The 21,733-nt window shown below is 36.1% G+C and overlaps 2 protein-coding genes across 19 annotated transcripts in view; one reads left to right on the forward strand and one right to left on the reverse strand.

The window, feature by feature from the left end:
- Nucleotides 1-1,185: 1,185 nt before the first annotated feature.
- LOC106087034 (UPF0430 protein CG31712) lies at nucleotides 1,186-11,320 on the forward strand. The gene is made up of 5 exons (XM_013251911.2): nucleotides 1,186-1,629; nucleotides 1,737-1,793; nucleotides 1,857-2,057; nucleotides 4,002-4,085; nucleotides 10,524-11,320. The coding sequence occupies exons 1-5, from the start codon at nucleotides 1,318-1,320 to the stop codon at nucleotides 10,689-10,691; spliced, it is 822 nt and encodes a 273-aa protein (XP_013107365.1). The 5' UTR covers nucleotides 1,186-1,317; the 3' UTR covers nucleotides 10,692-11,320.
- An 8,700-nt stretch (nucleotides 11,321-20,020) lies between these two features.
- LOC106091193 (uncharacterized) overlaps nucleotides 20,021-21,733 on the reverse strand; it is an 82,675-nt gene continuing 80,962 nt past the window's right edge. For all 18 annotated transcript variants that reach the window (XM_059364569.1, XM_059364568.1, XM_013257643.2 and 15 more), the window contains one exon: nucleotides 20,021-21,714. In XM_059364569.1, the coding sequence (XP_059220552.1) occupies nucleotides 21,628-21,714 (87 nt within the window). In that variant the 3' untranslated portion in view covers nucleotides 20,021-21,627. The remainder of the gene's footprint in view (nucleotides 21,715-21,733) is intronic.

The raw sequence follows: 21,733 nt of genomic DNA on the forward strand, positions 1-21,733 counted from the left end.
AGCATCTGTGTAGGGCAGTCTCCACACTCTTCGCATTGGCATGCTACATTTAAGCAGTTCGCTGTATGTCCTACTCTTTATCATGATATCCACAATGCGTTCCATGGTTTTGAGTAGAAAGGACGTAAGACTTATAGGTCTGTAGGCCTTTGGTGTCGCATAACGTGCCTTGCCGGGCTTGGAAATACACACCCCACTTGCCTCCTGCCAGGATCGCTGATTGACACAGAACGTGCTACGGAATCAATAAGACTTCCCCTGTGCGTGTTTCTAGGTGGAGGTGACGTGGGCTGCACGGTGACAAATGCCCTGCAGCCGAATATTTCGTGAAACAGGATGTTCCTTACACTTGAATTGAGGAACCATGACTTCGGATGCTGGCAGAAGTCGTGGACTGGTCGTGCAACGACAGGTTGCGTAGCGCGGGATGCAGGGAGAGATACTTTAATGCAGGATGTGCAATGGACCTAGGCACGTTGTAAGGGCAGTGTACAGCGCTGGAGTTTTTCTAGCGGATAAATTTTCTTTTTGAATAATAAAAAATTCATTAAGAAGAAAAAAAATTCTTACACCCAAATCAAATGTAATTTCAAATCAAAATAAATTTGTTGCCATTTCTTCTTTTTATCTATAATTGTCGTTAACTGAACAACAAAAATTTCACTAAGAATTTTTAAAATCAAAATAAATTTGTTGTTGTTTTACCGACATTTTATTTAACGATATCGGTTCGATAAAGAAAAAAAGTGGGAATCGCACCACTGATCTGTACAAGGCGGATTTGACAAGGAGGTCGCAGGCGAACAGCTGTTAACAGCCGGACGTTATTTAGATGTCAGATTTTTGTTTGCATTCTCTTTGTTATCACCTTCTTTCTCGCATATTCTCTACTCATGTACGCACACAAATCTCTTTGTGTGTATTGGCAAACCGTCGATCAGCTTGATGGCAATATGGCTCATTGCACCATAGATTTGTGGTTGTTGTACAAATGAGACCACCTTTAATTGTTTCGCCATGAGGTCTGTGTATATTTTTCGATATCTGTCATTCAAAAAATCTTCACATGTAAAGCCACCATTGCGAACCACTATCAATTTAAGCAATGTTGCATTTTCAATATCAGCGCCATCTATTAAACCTACCCGACCAGACAAACTATCCATCAATCGTTCATTGCGTCAACAATCGATATTGGGTTTTAGAAGAAAAGGCCTTTGCAAAAATTTATCTCAGAACACATCCATGAGTGTAGAAAAGAAAAACATTTTGTTTAAAATTTTATAAAGAAAAGTTATCATTAACATCTCCAACACAATGGGTTCCCGGTCACGTAGTCCAACGCCCAAGCGGCGGCATCACAAAAGTAAACATAAAAAACGCAGTAAATCACATCACAGCGAAAGGAAACGAGAAAAAGATTCTGAGGTATACTATGAGTATGGCCAGGGCAAAAAGGAGAGCAGGGATAGGGAAAGGGATAGAGAGCGTGAACACAATCATCATCATCATAGGTCCAGCAGGAAGAGATCATCTTCAACGACTTCCACGAGTTCATACACAGACAGTGATTCGCACAGCCATAGAAGTAGTCGTCACAAAAGAAGCCGCTACAAGAAACTGGATGAGGTAAGAGTCCTTTAGGACTGATGGTTGATTGTAAGGGATTATGTAAATATGACAAAATATGTTGGGGAAATGTGAGATTTATATCATGTCTCTCCGTATATACTCAGGTGGAACGTTTGGCCGAAATGGAAAGACAGAGAAGGCAAAAGGAAGCCGAACAGAAAGTAAGTGTTGTTTTGTTTAATAGACTGCCAAGGCTTTTGTTTATTTGTAATTGTGGCTTTTAGATAATCGAAGAAGAAGCATCGAAACGCATAGAGATGCTTGTGAAAAAACGTGTGGAGGAGGAACTAGAAAAGCGACGAGACGAAATCGAGCAAGAGGTTAAGCGTCGCGTTGAAGAAGCCAAAGCAGAAATGGAACGCGAAATGATGCTCGAATTAGAGCGTAGGCGTGAGCAAATACGCGAAGAAGAACGCCGCAGAGAGGTAGGTGCTCGTTTTCAGGGATTTAGTAGTAAACTTGGAGCTCTTGTGTCATCATATCTACTCCAAGACTTCATTGAAAACAAGAATAACCCAAAAACTTTTCATATTCCTTGCCATCATCAACATTATACAGCCCTCCCCAACCCCATCCCCCATCCAAAGAAATCCCATTAAGGAAAACTAGTTTCAGTTCCTTTATCATTCCATATCCTTTACATACCCTTATCCTTCTTCTATTTAAATCCTACCACTCTGCCAAACTCTACCACTGTATCTGAGATTTTTTTGTATGCAAAACTATCTTTGATTTTTTTAATTACAAATTTATTTTTCCATAAATTTTGATTTTTGTTTGTGTGGAAACTCGCCGACGAGTTTCTGCAAAATCAAAACAAAATAAACTTTGTGTGGGCTGTAATACTCAGCTCCTACTCCTGGGAGAAGGAGAATGTGCTCCACACATACACGCACACACAAAACCAAACATACAGTTACTCACACTCCAAAAGAATAAGCCTCTCAACACTACAACAAAAAAAAAATAAACAAACACACACACACACACACGTACTCTATCTGCTACTACTACTACTACCACTACTACAAATGATCACAAAAATATAAACTCAAAAGCGAAAAAAAAAGAAAAACAAGCTTAAAAACGCTTTAATGTAGCCGTCAAGAGACTAGACCATGTGTGGACTTTGGAAGTAAGTTTTCAATTTAGCATCATCAAGGCAACCGAACGTACAAACGAACGAAATCAAATCCCAGAGAAAGGCGCTCGCTCCAAAAACTGTAATACCAGCATCTTTATTTTGTAGAAATGCACGCGAATATTCGGTCAACCATACCACACATAAACTAAAAAAAAGAAAAAATATGATCCAAAAAATTGGCATTTAAAGGAAAAGTTGTTGTTCTCGAAATCAAAAAAAAATCATCTAAAAGCTTAATTTCCATAACAATTTGTTTTTGTTGGGCATTTTCCTTTGTATCAATCAAACGATCCTTAAGTGAGGTTTGCTTTCAAATACCAGAAAACCCAGAAGAAAGAACAGCAATAATTGCACCGCTGCGGCCCGCCTCTTCTTCATATATTTAAATGAATTCTCTCTCTCTATATATGAAGCTCATCATCCACCTCTTCTAGATCATACAAAACGATATATTCTATCTAAACCACTTGAATATTTTGTATCTCGAACTCTGTTGTATCTCTTTTTTTTAAGTTAAATGACCATTGTTGCAATGTTCTGTTGTTGTTGTTAATTGTTGTTCAAAATGACATGTTTAGAGTAACTTACTTGTAATTAACATGTACATACCACTACTACTACATACTATTTTGAAATGCAAAAGTACATATTGGAAACGCGGTGTTGAAATAAATGATTGTAAGTAAAATTTTGAAATTTAAATGGATTAAAATGAAAAAAATCAAAAAAAAAAAAAAAAACCAAAAACACACAAAATGGCAATGAAAACATTCTAATATTAATAATAACCTCAAAAAGCCACAAAAACAAAAGAACTCTATCTCTCTCAAAAGAACATTTTAATATTATTATAATTTTTTTTTAACTATTAACAATTATTATCACCAAATAAAAGCCATGAGTATTTGTTTAGTGTTAAGTATAACTATCTTCATCTATTGTTTTTTTTTTTCTCTCTCTCTATATATGTATTCAACTATGTGTATATACAAATTAATATATTTGCCATTAGCCAACGTAAAAAGCCAAAGAAAAAACCCAAGGGTGCTCCCTATGTACTTTCAAAAGCAATTTCCCATGCAATGAAAATTGAGAAATAAATCAATTTGTTTTATTTTTTTTTTTTAGTTTAGTTTCAATTACAATAATGATAAGCTTTTAATGATTTTGTAACTCGAATGCTCTAAATGCTTTAATAACATGCCATCATTTCCCTAATTTATAGGAAGAGGAGAAGAAGAAACGGGAGGAGCTAGAAGAAATTTTGGCTGAAAACAATCGCAAAATCGAAGAAGCCCAGCGTAAATTGGTAAGTTGTTTAAAACATAACCTAAATAATTGAAATCTAGAATATTATTGGGTTGCCCAAAAAGTAATTGCGGATTTTTTAAAAGAAAGTAAATGCATTTTTAATAAAACTTAGAATGAACTTTAATCAAATATACTTTTTATACCCTCCACCATAAGATGGGGGGTATACTAATTTCGTCATTCTGTTTGTAACTACTCGAAATATTCGTCTGAGACCCCATAAAGTATATATATTCTTGATCGTCGCGACATTTTATGTCGATCTAGCCATGTCCGTCCGTCCGTCTGTCTGTCGAAAGCACGCTAACTTCCGAAGGAGTAAAGCTAGCCGCTTGAAATTTTGCACAAATACTTCTTATTAGTGTAGGTCGGTTGGTATTGTAAATGGGCTATATCGGTCCATGTTTTGATATAGTTGCCATATAAACCGATCTTGGGTCTTGACTTCTTGAGCCTCTAGAGTGCGCAATTCTTATCCGATTGGAATGAAATTTTGCACGACGTGTTTTGCTATGACATCCAACAACTGTGCCAAGTATAGTTCAAATCGGTCAATAACCTGATATAGCTGCCATACAAACCGATCTTGGGTCTTGACTTCTTGAGCCTCTAGCGTGCGCAATTCTTATCCGATCAGAATGAAATTTTGCACGACGTGTTTTGTTACGATATCCAACAACTGTGCCAAGTATGGTTGAAATCGGTTCATAACCTGATATAGCTGCCATATAAACCGATCTTGGGTCTTGACTTCTTCAGCCTCTAGAGGGCGCAATTCTTATCCGATTGAAATGAAATTTTGCACGACGTGTGTTGTTACGATATCCAACAACTGTGCCAAGTATGGTTCAAATCGGTCCATAACCTGATACAGCTGCCATATAAACCGATTTTGGGTCTTGACTTCTTGAGCCTCTAGAGGGCGCAATTCTTATCCGATTGTAATGGAATTTCGCACGACGTGTTTTGTTACGATATCCAACAACTGTGCCAAGTATGGTTGAAATCGGTTCATAACCTGATATATCTGCCATATAAACCGATCTTGGGTCTTGACTTCTTCAGCCTCTAGAGGGCGCAATTCTTATCCGATTGAAATGAAATTTTGCACGACGTGTGTTGTTACGATATCCAACAACTGTGCCAAGTATGGTTCAAATCGGTCCATAACCTGATATAGTGCCATATAAACCGATTTTGGGTCTTGACTTCTTGAGCCTCTAGAGGGCGCAATTCTTATCCGATTGGAATGGAATTTCGCACGACGTGTTTTGTTGTGATATCCAACAACTGTGCCAAGTATGGTTTAAATCGGTTCATAACCTGATATAGCTGCCATATAAACCGATTTTGGGTCTTGACTTCTTGAGCCTCTAGAGGGCGCAATTCTTATCCGATTGGAATGGAATTTCGCACGACGTGTTTTGTTATGATACCCAACAACTGTGCCAAGTATGGTTTAAATCGGTTCATAACCTGATATAGCTGCCATATAAACCGATCTTTGGTCTTGACTTCTTGAGCCTCTAGAGGGCACAATTCTTATCCGATTTGAATGAATTTTTGCACGAAGTATTTCGTTATGATATCCAACAACTGTGCCAAGTATGGTTTAAATCGGTCCATAACCTGATATAGCTGCCATATAAACCGATCTTGGGTCTAGACTTCTTGAGCCTCTAGAGGGCGCAATTCTTATCCGATTTGAATGACTTTTTGTACGAAGTATTTCGTTGTGATATCCAACAACTGTGACAAGTATGGTTGAAATCGGTCCATAACCTTATATAGCTGCCATATAAACCGATCTGGGATCTTGACTTCTTGACCCCTAGAAGTTGCAATTATTATCCGATATGCCTGAAATTTTGTACGACGGATCCTCTCATGACCATCAACAAACGTGTTTCTTATGGTCTGAATCGGTCTATAGCCCGATACAGATCCCATATAAATCGTTCTCTCTATTTTACTTCGTGAGCTCCAATGGGCGGAATTCTTATACGAATTGGCTGAAATTTTACACAGGTCTCCAACATATAATTTAATTGTGGTCCGAACCGGACCATATCTTGATATCGTTTTAATAGCAGAGCAACTCTTTTCTTATATCCTTTTTTGGCTAAGAAGAGATGCCGGAAAAAGGACTCGACAAATGCGATCCATGGTGGAGGGTATATAAGATTCGGCCCGGCCGAACTTAGCACGCTTTTACTTGTTTTACACTTTTTTTCTAAAGCAAGCTAAAAGTAACAGCTGATAACTGACAGAAGAAAGAATGCAATTACAGAGTCACAAGCAGCGAAAAAATTTGTCAACGCCGACTATATGAAAAATCCGCAATTACTTTTTGGGCAACCATATACTACAGCTTAATGCAAATTGCAAATTATGCCCATGAAGGAAAAGGGGCAAACTTGTCACATATCAATGAGTGCAGTCCGATTCAAGTTTTAAGCTCAATGATAAGCGACCTCCTTTTTATAGCCGTCACACTGCGGCACACCTCTTTGGAGAGAAGTTTTTGTATGCCATATTACTTTACGAATGTTGCCTAGCATTAGGAGGGGAATATCTACGCTGAAGTTTGTATACCCTCCACCATAGGTTGGGGGTGTACTAATTTCGTCATTCTGTTTGTAAATCCTCGAAATATGCGTCTAAGACCCCATAAAATATATATATTCGTGATCGTCATGACATTTTACGTCGATCTAGCCATGTCCGTCCGTCCGTCTGTCTGTCGAAAGCACAAGGCAGCAGGAGCCGATGGGTTACCGCAAAGTAATTGCGGATTTTTTAAAAGAAAGTAAATGCATTTTTAATAAAACTTAGAATGAACTTTAATCAAATATATAATTGTCATTTTGTTCGAGAACCTTTTGCCATCTTCCTGGCAAATTTTGTATTCCACGCTCATAGAACTTCTGGCCGTTATCTGCAAAAAACTGAACCAAGTGCGATTTTATAGCCTCATCATTGCCGAAAGTTTTACCATTTAAGGAGTTCTGCAAAGATCGAAATAAATGGTAGTGTGATGGTGCAAGGTCAGGGCTATATGGTGGATGCATCAAAAGTTCCCAGCCAAACTCACTCAGTTTTTGGCGAGTGACCAAAGATGTGTGCGGTCTATCGTTGTCCCGGTGGAATATGACACCTCTACGATTGACCAATTCTGTATTCAATTTGTCCAATTGTTGACAGTCAACATTCGAATTAATCCTTGGAAGCAGCTCAAAATATACCACACCCTTCCAATCCCACCAAACAGACAGCATAACCTTCTTTTGGTTGATATCAGCCTTTTAAGTGGTTTGAGCTGGTTCACCATGCTTGGACCATGATCGTTTTCGACTAACGTTGTTGTAAACAATCCATTTTTCATCTCCAGTTATGATTCGTTTTAAAAACGGATCGAATTCATTGCGTTTAAGGTGCATATCACAAGCGTTGATTCGGTTTGTTAAATGTATTTCTTTCAATACATGTGGTACCCAAATATCAAGCTTTTTCAACAGTCCAACACTTTTTATGTGATAATGAACGGTTGATTTTGGTATATTTAACTTCTCTCCTATCTCACGCTCAGTTACATGACGATCCAATTCGATTAATGCTTTGATTTGGTCATCAACAACTTCATTTGGCCGACCTGAACGTGGCTCATCTTTAAGTGAAAAATCTCCAGAACGGAATTTGCGAAACCAATTTTGACACTGTCTTCCTTTTAAGGCTTTATCACCATACACATCTCGTAACTTTTTAACTTTTTTTTTCCTTTACGGAAATAATAAAGTAAAACATGACGAAAATGCTCCTTTGGCTCCATATTAAAATTGACGCCAAACAAACAAATGTAAACAAAATTTTGCGCACTTTTTTTCTAAAGCAAACTAAAAGTAACAGCTGATAACTGACAGAAGAAAGAATGCAATTACAGAGTCACAAGCCGTTGAAAAAATTTCTCAACGCCGGCTATATGAAAAATCCCAAAAATACTTTTTGGGCAACCTAATATTGTTTCTTCTGGTATAATGTCCCTGCACGGCACGGGATAGCTGTGAGCACCACACAGGCTGGAACATTGAGCCCCAATTTGTGTGGTGTTCATTGCTGTCACGAGAAGCTTAGCTGCGAACTACCAGACGCATCCACAGTGGAAGGCTCAATACGGAGTAGCTGCAACGGCAGTCGCTTACGATCAGCGGTAACGAGGTGAGAGTCTCAGTGATATGCCGGGCGGCACCGGTTCTTGCAGAAATCCTGAGTGCCTATGGTGCTCGGTATGACAAGGCGAATCATTGGCGCCTTTAAATAACCAATGACCAATAACAACAACCAATTCGACAATTCACCCAAGTCATCATTAATATATAAAATAAACAGAAGGGGCTCCAATACAGACCCTATACAGCACTCTGCTTCTTACATTAAGAACTTCACTACAATTACCATTCACGCAAACCATTTGTTGTCGGTCATATCAATAAGAATACAACAAACAATATGCACTACTCGAGAACTGATGAAGGTTCTGCAATTTAAATAACAGCTGACCATAATTCACACTGTCAAAAGCTTTTTCCAAATGCAAAGACAAGAGAACACAGAACCTGTCGCCATCCAAATTATTCCGATTGCAATCAGCCCAATTTAACGTTTGGCTTGACTTGACTTTGTATTTTCTAGTGCATCTGATAAAACGGTGTCCAGAGTTGATCCATACGTTTACCCAGAGGGTCTTTGTTGTTATATTCGTCGACACCCAACGAAATACTGTAGACCTAGGTGTAGGTTTAGCTAAATTTTAGAAAATCTAGAATTTATGATTTAAGGCATACTTATCTCAAGTGATGTGGTCGCTTAGGGGTGTTGATTTAAACCAGGGATCCCGAGCGCATACCTATTTTCCGATCCGCTCCGACAAGTTTTTTTTTCGCCCCGCTCCCGCTCTTGCCCTTAAATTGACTTTTTATTTTTAAAAATTCTTCTTGTACATACCGTGCCCTATGAAGTGATATATTAACTTTGTCATTACGTTTACAACATCAAGCAATATTCAACTCCGATTGTATGTATTCTTGATCGCCGTCTATATCGGGCTATATTCCTGAGCCTCTAGAGGGAGAAGTTCTTTGGCTGAAATTTTGCAAACCGATTTCTTTTATGACCTCCAACATTTTTGTAAAGTAAAATCTCAATCGGTCCATAACCGTTTATCCCCCATATAAACCGATTCCCGATTGTACTTCTTTTTGGGTGAAGTTTTGCATAATTTTTCCTAACACCTTCAACTCACGTAAAATCCGACCTCCCGATTTTACTCTCTTAGCTTCTAGAGGGTGTCATTATTAATTGATTTGACCGAAATTTTGAACAGTGATTACTACTATAACCTCCAACATCGATGCCAAGTATGGTCTGAATCCGTGTCTATTGCTCCTATATAAACAGATTATCCGACTTTACTTCCTAAGTATATACCGGAAGCAATTCCTAACCAAATTTTAAAAAACAAGTAAAACTCATTAATTTCAGCCGTGCCTAACTTTGGATACCGATCCGTTATGGTGGATTCATACCCAACTTCAGCCAAACTTAAGACCTGTTAACCTATTTTTTTCTATTAAAACTAATGTTAAAAAAATGTTTCGATATTTTATCGATTTTTAAAATTTAAGTGGCGAGAATGCCGATTTTGTTCTTCAGAAGTTGATTTTCTTCCATATTAATCTGGCAGCCTGACCACTGATTGTCCGCGAATGCAGTTACAGCTACTCCACTCGAATGCTATGGAGCATTCCACTCGTGACAATGATGACCACCACACAGATAGAAGTTCAAAGTTCCAGCTCATAGTTATCCCGTGCCGAGCAGAAACCTGGTTCCGAAAGTGTGTATTCGTGCGCTACTTCAAATCCTTTTCATTTGAGCTACATATTGCCATGGTCGGTAAATATCTCCGCCCAAACACTTGGCCCTACAATTAGATATCGGATTCGCTCTCTCCTCTCACCTTTTATTTGAATCCCATATTGTCATGAATGGTTTTTATAACCATTTGGCAAATTTGAGGAGAGGCCCTCCCGCGCACCCCACTCCAAACTTGGGTGCCAAATTATTTGTCTTTAGGTTACTATTAGAGAGCAAAATCAAGATTCATTTGAATCGCACCATCCATTTCCGAGATCTGGAGTATTTGAAAATTATTGTAAGGCGGAGGGTAGCGGCCGTATGGGACGCCATGTAGTCCGCTTCTCTCTGCCGCTGAAAAAACATTAACTATGGTATCACAAAGGACTAAAAATTGTTTATATGCGTCTATAAAAAACTGCTACCATTACTGAACCTATTTTAGTAGTTGAGACCCCTTTGCGTATAAAATAATATGTTATATCTCAAAATATTCAACTTTTTTTTTTGTTCTCTTTTTCAGGCTGAGGAACGTTTGGCCATTATTGAGGAGCAACGTTTGATGGACGAAGAACGTCAGCGTATGCGCAAGGAGCAAGAGAAACGAGTCAAGGAGGAACAGAAAGTCATTTTAGGGAAAAATAACTCACGACCAAAACTTTCATTCTCATTAAAACCAGGCGCCTTATGAGTTTTTTCTGTTTAGTTGTTTATTCGATTTTCATTATTTTTTTCGTTTCGTTTCCATTTCAAATGTTGTTCTAACGTGTTTTTAAGTTCTTTATTTTTTCCTTTTTCTTCTTTTCAGTTTTAGTTTCATAGGTTTCATAATGTTTAAATTATAAAAAGATTTGACATAATTTTTTCAAATCTTAAAAAAAAAAAACAAAGAAGATGCTTTCTTTTTGAAAATTAAGAAGAAGAAAAAAGATGCCAACTTGTATGTTTATTTTGTTTATATTTTTGCAATTAGAAAATTTTGCATGGAAAATATATTTCTGTGTAAATATAAGGCTCTAGGTAATTAAGACATCCAAAACCAATTGATAAACATTGACAAATAAGCCTGGGTCGTCTTCGAATAACAGTTTTTTTTAATTAAAAAAATATTCCTTTCAAACAAAAACATGAAAAAATTGAGATTGAACTTTTTTAGTCTGAATAAATGAAATCGATTCCAGCATGGGAAATGAAGAAGAAGTATATTTGTAATTAAAAAATTGAATATTTAATTGTAGCAATCAGCAACTTTTGATAATTTCTCACAATAAACATATGAACAATCGTTTTTTAAACACACATTCTTAAATCAAACATAAACTATGCAGAGTTTTATTTAAGCGATTTTCCTAAATTTTTTGAGATTTTGGGGCTGATAACGAATTAATCTTACTTTTGCCCTACGAGTCTTAGTTAAGGAGATATCACCATTTTAAGTTTCTCTAAAGAATAAATTTTTTTGGCTGATTTTCATAAATTATTTAAATTTCAAACTGATCACGAATTAACCCTTGGAAAGAAAAATTTAATTTTTTGACCGATTTTCATAAATTTTTTGAATTTTTGGAAGTGATCACAAATTAACCTTAATTTTGCTCTACGAGGCTTAGTTAAGGAGATATGGCCATTTTAAGTTTTGGTAGGAAAAATTTAATTTTTTGGCCGATTTTCATAATTTTTTTTATTTTTGGAAGTGATCACGAATTAAACTTAATTTTGCTCTACGAGGCTTAGTTAAGGAGATATGGCCATTTTAAGTTTTGGTAGAAAAAATTTAATTTTTTGGCCGTATTTCATAAATTTATTGAATTTTAGGAAGTGATCACGAATTAGCCTTACTTTTGCTCTACGAGGCTTAGTTAAGGAGATATGACCATTTTAAGTTTTGGTAGGGAAAATTTAATTTTTTAGCCGATTTTCATAATTTTTTTGAATTTTTGGAAGTGATCACAAATTAACCTTAGTTTTGCTCCACGAGGCTTAGTTAAGGAGAAATGGCCATTTTAAGTTTTGGTAGGAAAAATTTAATTTTTTGGGTGATTTTTAAAAATTTTTTGAGGCTTAGTTAAGGAGATATGGCAATTTTAAGTTTTGGTAGGAAAAACTTACCTTTTTTGTCGATTTTCATAAATTTTTTGAGTTTTTGGAAGCGATCACGAAATAACCTTAGTTTTGCTCTACGAGGCTTAGTTAAGAAGATATAGCCATTTCAAGTTTTGCAAGGGAAAATTTAATTTTTTGGCCGATTTTCATAAATTTTTTGAATTTTTGGGAGTGATCACGAATTAACCTTAGTTTTGCTCTACGTGGCTTAGTTAAAGAGATAAGGCCATTTTAAGTTTTGGAAGGAAAAATTTAATTTTTTGACCGATTTTCATAAATTTTTTGAATTGTTGGCAGTGATCACGAATTAACCTTAGTTTTGCTCTACGAGGCTTAGTTAAGGAGATATGGCCATTTTAAGTTTTGGTAGGGAAATTTTAATTTTTTGGCCGATTTTCATATTTTTTTTAATTTTTGGCAGTGATCACAACTTAATCTTAGTTATGCTCTACGAGGAGATGTGGCCATTTTAAGTTTTGGTAGGAAAAATTTAACTTTTTGGCTGATTTTCATAAATTTTTTGAATTTTTGGCAGTGATCACAACTTAATCTTAGATTTGCTTTTCGAGGCTTAGTTAAGGAGATATGGCCATTTTAAGTTTTGGAAGGAAAAATTTAATTTTTTGACCGAGTTTCATAAATTTTGAATTTTTGGAAGTGATCACGAATTAACCTTAGTTTTGCTCTACGAGGCTTAGTTAAGGAGATATGGCCATTTCAAGTTTTGGAAGGGAAAATTAAATTTTTTGGCCGATTTTCATAAATTTTTTGAATTTTTGGAAGTGATCACGAATTAACCTTAGTTTTGCTCTACGAGGCTTAGTTAAGGAGATATGGCCATTTTATGTTTTGGAAGGGAAAATTTACTTTTCCAGCCGATTTTCATAATTTTTTTGAATTTTTGGAAGTGATTACGAAGTAACCTCAGTTCATCTCTACAAGGCTTAGTTAAGGAGTTATGACCATTTAAGGTTTTTCAAGTGGAGTGGCTTTATGAATCATAAGAAACCCCAATATTTTTAATGATAGTACTTTTTTGTTTATTTTGAATTTCATTCGTTTTTTTTTCTCATATTTCATAATTTTTTTTTTTGTTGTGTCTGGTTTGGTTGTTTGTTTTGTATTTTGATTACAATACATGTAGTATGTATAATAAATTTTATTTAGTGCTCTTTCCTACCAGGCGAGCTATTTATGAAAGCTAATATTTATATGATTTATGCTATAGAAGAAATTAGTATTTTGTTCATATTATGATTTTTTAATATTAAAAATTTCTTAGATGGGCAATTGCCTTAATTCAGTACCATGCTTCCAATATATATATATCTATGTATATATAATTTTTTAAGCGCAAAAGAAAAATTTTATTATTCCCATTATTATTTATATTAGACAATCAGTGGAGTTTCATTAACGTTTTACAGTATATTTTTGTTTAAAAAAATGCACATCGACTTATGTAGTGTTTGCTTTGTTTCCTTGCAATTGGTTTCGTGACCATGATCATATTTGCTTAAAGATTTTTCATCTATTTTTTCTAATTTCAAAAAAATTTTGATACGTATAAAAATGCGATTAAATTAGTTTTTGTTATAGGTTACTTAGATTGATTAGTTTTTTGTTTTGTTTTTGGGATTTTTTAGACTTATTTAAATTGTTTGCCAATCTTTAGAGTAATTGCACTTGTTTTTCTTAGGGTTGAGGCTTCTTCTTTCAGCAAAAGAGGAAAATAGTGAAGAGCCAAAAAGGTATGTTAGTAGAAAGGCTTGGCTAGCTGTAAGCAAGCCTTAATTTTTCTGTGTAGATTATTTAGCATTTTAGCTCTGAATCAGTTTTTGGTTTAGCCTAAGTAAGAGGGTAAAAAAAGGCCATTTAATTTTTAAAACTTAAAGTTAAGTTGAAAAAAAAAAACTAGAGAAAGAAAATCAAAATTAACTTCAATTAAAGGTACATTCCTCAATAAGGAAAACCATGTTACATATCGATCGATCAATAACTATGGGATAAAAGTGGGACTTAATTCATAATGCATTTTAAAAACAACAGTAAGGAAAGGCAAAAGTCGGGCGGTGCTTTCCCAACCCTGTTGGGTATAGTTCCCAACCCTGTTGGGCATAGTCCCCAACCCTGTTGGGCATAGTTCCCAATCCTGTTGGGAATAGTTCCCAATCCTGTTGGGAATAGTTCCCAACCCTGTTGGGCATAGTTCCCAACCCTGTTGGGAATAGTTCCCAACCCTGTTGGGAATAGTTCCCAACCCTGTTGGGATTAGTTCCTAACCATGTTGGGATTAGATCCCAACCCTGTTGGGAATAGTTCCCAAACCTGTTGGTAATAGTTCTCGACACGTTGGGAATAGTTCCCAACCCTTATGGGAATAATTCCCAATCCTATTGGGAGTAGTTCTTACACCTGTTGGGATAAAATCCCAACCCTGTTGGGAATAGTTACCAACTCTGTTGGGAATAATTCCCAACCATGTTGGGAATAGTTCCCAACCCTGTTGGGAATAATTTCCAACCCTGTTGGGAATAACTCCCAACTCTTTTGGGAATAGTTCCCAAACCTGTTGAGAATAGGTCCCAAACCTGTTGCGAATAATTCCCATCCCCGTTATGAATAGTTCCATACCCTGTTATTAATAGTTATCAAACCTATTGGAAATAGTATCCAATCCTATTGGGAACAGTTTCTAATCCTGTTGGGAAAAGTTCCCATACCTGTTGGGAATAGCTCTCAACCCTGTTGGGAATAGTTCCCTAAACCCTTCGGGAATTTTTCCAAATCTGTGGGAAATAGTTCCCAACCGCTTTGGGAATTTTTCCAAATCTGTTGCCAACCCTGTTGGGTATAGTTGCCTACCCCGTTGGGAATAGTTCCCAACCCTGTTGAGAATAGTTTCCAACCCTGTTGGGATTAGTTCCCAAACCTGTTGGGATTAGTTCCTAACCATGTTGGGATTAGATCCCAACCCTGTTGGAAATAGTTCCCAAACCTGTCTGGAATAGTTCCCAACCCTGTTGGTAATAGTTCTCGACACGTTGGGAATAGTTCCCAACCCTTATGGGAATAATTCCCAATCCTATTGGGAGTAGTTCTTAAACCTGTTGGGATAAAATCCCAACCCCATTGGAATAGTACCCAATTCTTTTGGGTATAGTTCCAACCCCGTTGGGATTAGTTTCCAACCCTGTTGGGAATAGTTCCCAATCCTGTTGGAAATAATTCGTATCCCTGTTAGGAATGACTTGCAAACCTATTGGGAATAGTTCGCAATCCTAATTATATACGGGAGAGATACATATGGTAGTTACTAAGAAACATATTTTTCGCCTGGTGTTAATAATGGTGCATTGGAGCGTGCGGGGTTCAGCTATTCTTTTTTATAAAAATGAAATTATTATGCTTTGTTTGTTTTTTCCGAGTAGACTCAAGAACGGCTGAACCGAGTTTTGGGCCCTCCGTGAAAATAGGATATTTCACCAAGTTTCCCAACGCCAGATCCCGAGGACGGATTCATCGATTGAAATTTTTTATACCTCCATATGATAACACAAATTTGTTTTAAAAAGTTGGGGTCAAATAACTGCTGGGGACGCCCTACCCCAAGTCTCACAAAAACGGGCATGTTTACCGATGGGGACAATATGGGCATCAAATGAAAGGTAATTGGAAGTAGCATACGAAACTTATATTGAAATTTGGGGCCGATTGTATGTATCAATTGCCAGAGGGCCCATCCCATCCCAAAAACCATCCCTATACGGACATGTAGGCCGTTAGGAATAATGTGGGAATCAGACGAAAGGTACTTGATAGCAGAATACGAAAAATTTAGGGCCAATTCCCAGGAGGGCCGCCCCATCCCAAAAACCACCCCCAAAAGAACATTTAGCCCGATCGGGACAATGTGGGACTCAAACGAAAGGTATTTGAGAGTAGAATACGAAACTTATATACAAATTTTGGTTAATCCCGCATGGTTGCCCCATCCCAAATTTATGCTCCAAATGAACATTTACATCAAACGGGATAGGGATAGGGATTTTAATGAAAGATATTTGAAAGTTAAATACGTTTATAAATTATTTTCAAATTAACACATGTCAAAAGGGGGCCACAAACATAGTCAGTATCGTAAAGAACACTCCAATTTGCCTTAAATATTCAAACATTTTATCGATAGAATGGTCTCGGCATTTAATTTTTTAGATTAAACTAACTTCATGGCAAAACAAAACAGAGTAGTTCTGGTTTAATTACGTTCCGGCAGATGCAGTCGCCTCAACTTCTACAGAGCAAGGATTTATGCCGACATGCAAGATGTTTGTCCTCATTGTGGCCAGGGACCCCACGGCACACTGCACCTATTTAACTCCCCAGCCCGACCCACTCGACTCAGACCCAGTTCCCTCTGGACGCACCCCATCGCAGAGTTCCTGAGTCTGGACACTCAACAGAATCAAACAGACGAAATATAGAAGACATCAAACTGCAACTGCAAATAGCAACAACAGCATCGCCGCAAAATCATTGATATTTTTATACCCACCACCGAAAGATGGGGGTATATTCATTTTGATTATTCCGTTTGCAACACATCGAAATAGCGAGTTCCGACCCAGCAGAGTATATATATTTCGGATCATCGTAAAATTCTAAGACGATCTAGCTATGACCGTCTATCTGTCCGTCAGTCTGTTGAAATCACGCGACAGTCTTTAAAAATAGAGATATTGAGCTGAAATTTTGCACACAATCTTTTTTGGTCCATAGGCAGATGGACTATATCTTGATATAGTCCCCATATAGACCGATCTCTCAATTTAAGGTCCTGGGTCCATTAAAGGCGCATTTATTGTCCGATTTCGCCGAAATTTGGCACAGTAACTTATGTTAGGCTTTTCGACATCCATGTCGTATATGATTCAGATCGGTTTATTTTTAGATATAGCTATATAATATAGCTACTGCACTTATTAGTATTTGATCCAAATCGTAACATATTTCGATATAACTGCAATTGGACATAAGGTATGCAATTTTCACCGGATTTTGATGAAAGGTGGTTTACATATACACCAGAGGTGGTGGGTATCCAAAGTTCGGCCTGGCCGAACTTAACGCCTTTTTATTTGTTTTGGATTCAAGAAGTCATGTCGGGATATCGGTACATAGGGGGCCTATATCTCCATATTGACCTATTCGAATAAAACTTCGCACTGGTGTTAAAAGTCTTAACATTGGATTTTTGGCCAAATTTCAATCAAATCAAGTGAAAATTTAGACTTCTAAGGGCTGACGAAGTCAAATCGAAGGATCGGTTTATATGGAGGGGCTAGCCTGTTTATAGACCGATTCAGCTCATACTTAACATTTGTGATGGAAATCATAACACAAGTCTTTCATTAAAATTTCATCCAAATCAGATAAAAGTTGATGCTTCTACGGGCTGAAGTAGTCCAATCCGAGGATCTGTTTTAGTGGGGCCCATAATTTTTTTAAAAACCGATTGGAATCGTACTTGGCATGGATGTTGAAAGTCATGACACAAGGCGGCTTTATCTTTTTATAGCCGGATTCGGATCAAACTTAGCATGTATGTTGGAAGTTATAACTTAAATTCTAAATTTCAACCAAATTGAATGCAAATTGAGGCTTCTAAAGGCTCAAGAAGTCAAATCAGGGAATCTGTTTATGTGGGGGCTATATTTGCTTAAAAACCGATTGGAATCGTACTTAGCATGGATGTTGAAAGTCATGACACACGTCTTTATTCCAAATTTCAGCCAGATCGGTTAAAAATTGGGGCTTCTAAGGGCTCAAAAAGTCAGATCCGGGGATCGGTTTATATGGGGGCCATATCCAAAACTGAACCGATATGGTCCATTTGAAACACCCAACGACCTATATCAATGTAAAGTATCTGTGCAAAATTTCTAGCAGCTAGCTTTACGCGTTCGACCGCTATCGTGATTTTGACAGACGAACGGACGGATGGACGAATGGACGGACATGGCTAGTTCGATTTAGAATGTCGAGACGATCTAGATCAACATTTCCAGGTGATACAAACGGAATGACTAGATTAGTATACGCCCATCCTATGGTGGTGGGTATAACAAACTGCTACAACAACAACAACAATATCGCCGCAAAATCCTTGATATTTTTATACCCTACACCACCACTGTGGTACAGTTTGTGCATTTGTTTGCAACGCTACGAATGAGAAGAGCTAGACCCATTGATAAGTACACCGATCGACTCAGAATCATTTTCTGATTCGTTTTAGCCATGTCCGTCTGTGAGTCCTTGTATTATTGTAATCAAAGTACAGGTCGTATTTAACGTCCAATCGTCACAAAATGTTTGCACTTAACACTTTTTTGTCTCAGGGACGAAAGCTATTGATTTTGGTAAAAATCGGTTTAGGTTAAGATATAGCTCCCATATATATGTATCGTCCGATTTGCACTTAAATGGGCGTAGTAACTACAATTTTGGACCGATCTTCACAAAATTTGGCATGAATTGTTTTGTTACTGATTTTAACATATCTGCAAGATTTCATGAAAATCGGTTAAAATTTAGATATAGCTCCCATATATATGTATCGCTCGTTTGGCACTTAAATGGCCGTTCTAACTACAATTTTCAACCGATCTGCACAATATATGGCAAGGATTGTTTTGTCATCGATCTTAACATATCTGCAAGATTTCATGAAAATCGGTTAAAATTTAGATATAGCTCCCATATATATGTATCGCTCGTTTGGCACTTAAATGGCCGTTCTAACTACAATTTTCAACCGATCTGCACAATATTTGGCAAGGATTGTTTTGCTGCTGATCTTAATATATTTGCAAGATTTCATCAAAATCGGTTCAGATTTAGATATAGCTCCCATATATATGTATCGCCCGATTTGCTCTTAAATGGCTGTAGTGACTACAATTTTCAACCGATCTGCACAAAATTTGGCTTGAATTGTTTTGTTATTGATCTTAACATATATGCCGGATCTCATCAAAATCGGTTCAGATTTAGATATAGCTCCCATATATATGTATCGCCCGATTTGCCCTTAAATGGCTGTAGTGACTACAATTTTCAACCGATCTGCAAAAAATTTGGCATGCATTGTTGTGTTAATGATCTCAATATATATTCTAGATTTCATCTAAATCGGTTCAGATATTGATATAGCTCCCATATATATGTATCGCCCGATTTGCACTTAAATGGCTGTAGTAACTACAATTTTCAACCGATCTTCACAAAATTTGGCTTGAATTGTTTTGTTGCTGATCTTAACATATATACAAGATCTCATCAGAATCGGTTCAGATTTGGATATAGCTCTCATATATATGTCTTGCCCTATTTGCACTTAAATGGTCGTACTAACTAAAATTCTCAACCGATCTGCACAAAATTTGGCTTGAGTTGTTTTGTCATCGATCTTAACATATGTGCAAGATTTCATCAAAATCGGTTCAGATTTGAATATAGCTCCCATATATATGTATCGCCCGATTTGCCCTTTAATGGCCGCAGTAACTACAATTTTCAACCAATCTTCACAAAATTTGGCATGAATTGTTTTGCTGCTGATCTCAACATATCTGCAATATTTCATTAAAATCGGTTCAGATTTAGATATAGCTCCCATATATATGTATTGCCCGATTTACCCTTATGTAGCCGTTGTAATAACAATTTTTAATCTATCTGTTCGAAAAAAGTCGGTTCAGATTTAGATATAGCTCTCCTATACTTATATCTATTGCCTGAATTTATATTCTTAGGGTAGGTGTAGGTCGTATGTATAGTCGGCTCCGCCCGACTTTTGCTTTTTTTACTTGTTTTCTATAAAAAAAAAATTGAAAAAATAAAAATTTCATAGAATTTAAGATGTCTTGCAAATAAATTTTTATTAATAAATACAAAATTTACTAACTGAACAGTTCAAATTCATCATATAACTTAGAAGGACTGTTAACAAAAATCAATAAATAAATAAATAAATAAATTAAGCCGAAAAAAATAATAGTAAGTTTTGTTTTGTTTTGGTTTGAAAATAAATATGTATGTACTAACATAAACATAAATCGATCGATACTTTGAATGCATTTCAGTTTAACATTTCATACAAACTCACTATAATCGAGGCTGTTCGGTTCATTCAACAACTTCTGCATTATAATGATCACATCATGAATGGGTGACAAGGTTACGATGACCAAAATGTATGGATGGAGGGCGATTGTTAGACGAATTTCATATAAAATATTTATATATATGTAAGAGTGTGTATGTATGTAGGTGTATGTGTGTAGTACGTATGTTCATGTTAAGATGTAGCATAGAGTAGTGTAGTATGGTGTAGTTGTATGTTGTGGCTTCAAAAATTGATTTTCTCGTTATTTTTGAATTTGAAAAAAATCTAATTTTGTTTTTTTTTTTGTTTTTTTTTTTTATTGAAAATTTTTGCTAAATCGATATACTAGATCTTTTAGAAAGTATATAAAATTCGTTTTAGATTTTTTGTTTGTTTTGCTTCTCTCTCTTTCATTGATTTGTATACTAAATCTTCGCAAGATAAGTCAAGGTAAGTGAGTGGGAGAGTGGGAGAGGTTTAGAGCATTCTCAAAATGAAATGCTTCTATACTTGTTTTCTTGCTTTCCTTTGCCGAATTATAACAAATTTTGCCTATATGTGTGTTGAGTTTTTCAAAAAGAGGGGGTTTTGTTTTGTTGTTTTTTTTTTAATTTAAAATTAAAATATATACAATGTACATATTATATTTTTTTCTAATTTCCCATATGTGTTGTTTTTTTAAATAACAATTAATAATTTAATAAGTTTTTCAAGTTCTTTTTCTTGTGTTTGACAATTTTGCAGTCTAAGTATTTGAAGTTGGTTTTTGTTTTTGTTTTTCTTTGTTCTTCATGATTTTTTTTTTAAGGGGGATTTTTACAAATATTTACTGCAAATGCTAAATAATATTTATATAGATATATTTATTTATATTTATATATATATGTATGTGTGTTTGTATTGTATATATAGTATATATAAATATAAAATATTTTTTTTTATTTATTTTATATTTAGAAAAATAAATAAAACATTTGTTTAAATTCAAATGATTTACAAAAAAAAAAAATAGTAGTAAAAATAATGGAGCCCCATTCTCTACTCATCAAGCACCCTTTTCTTTCAGTGTCTATGTAAGTTAAAATTTTTTTATATGTATGCATATAGCAGTATGTAGTGGTTGTCTGTTTGTATGCTTGTGTCTAAAAAGGGTGTTTCACTAAAGACCCCTTGACTTGGGTTTTGTTGGCCTTCGATGATGATATCGATGTGGAGCTTCTCCATGGCTAAGAAAAACTGAGTCTAGTCGAAAAAAAGTTGTATTAAAATTTTGCATATTCTGCAACTTTGTCGTCGTCTGTCTGTGCAACAATTGGGTTGTAGAAGGTGGCTGTGATGGCGGCGTAAGTGTTCGCTATGTCAGCATTTTGAAAAAGATTATGGCCAATATGATATTTACAAAAAGCACCAATAGCACCAACTGTTGTCGTGAGAACCAATCCTGAAATATGGCAAAAACA

Source organism: Stomoxys calcitrans, chromosome 3 (assembly GCF_963082655.1).
Source record: "Stomoxys calcitrans chromosome 3, idStoCalc2.1, whole genome shotgun sequence".
Lineage (NCBI taxonomy): Eukaryota > Metazoa > Arthropoda > Insecta > Diptera > Muscidae > Stomoxys > Stomoxys calcitrans.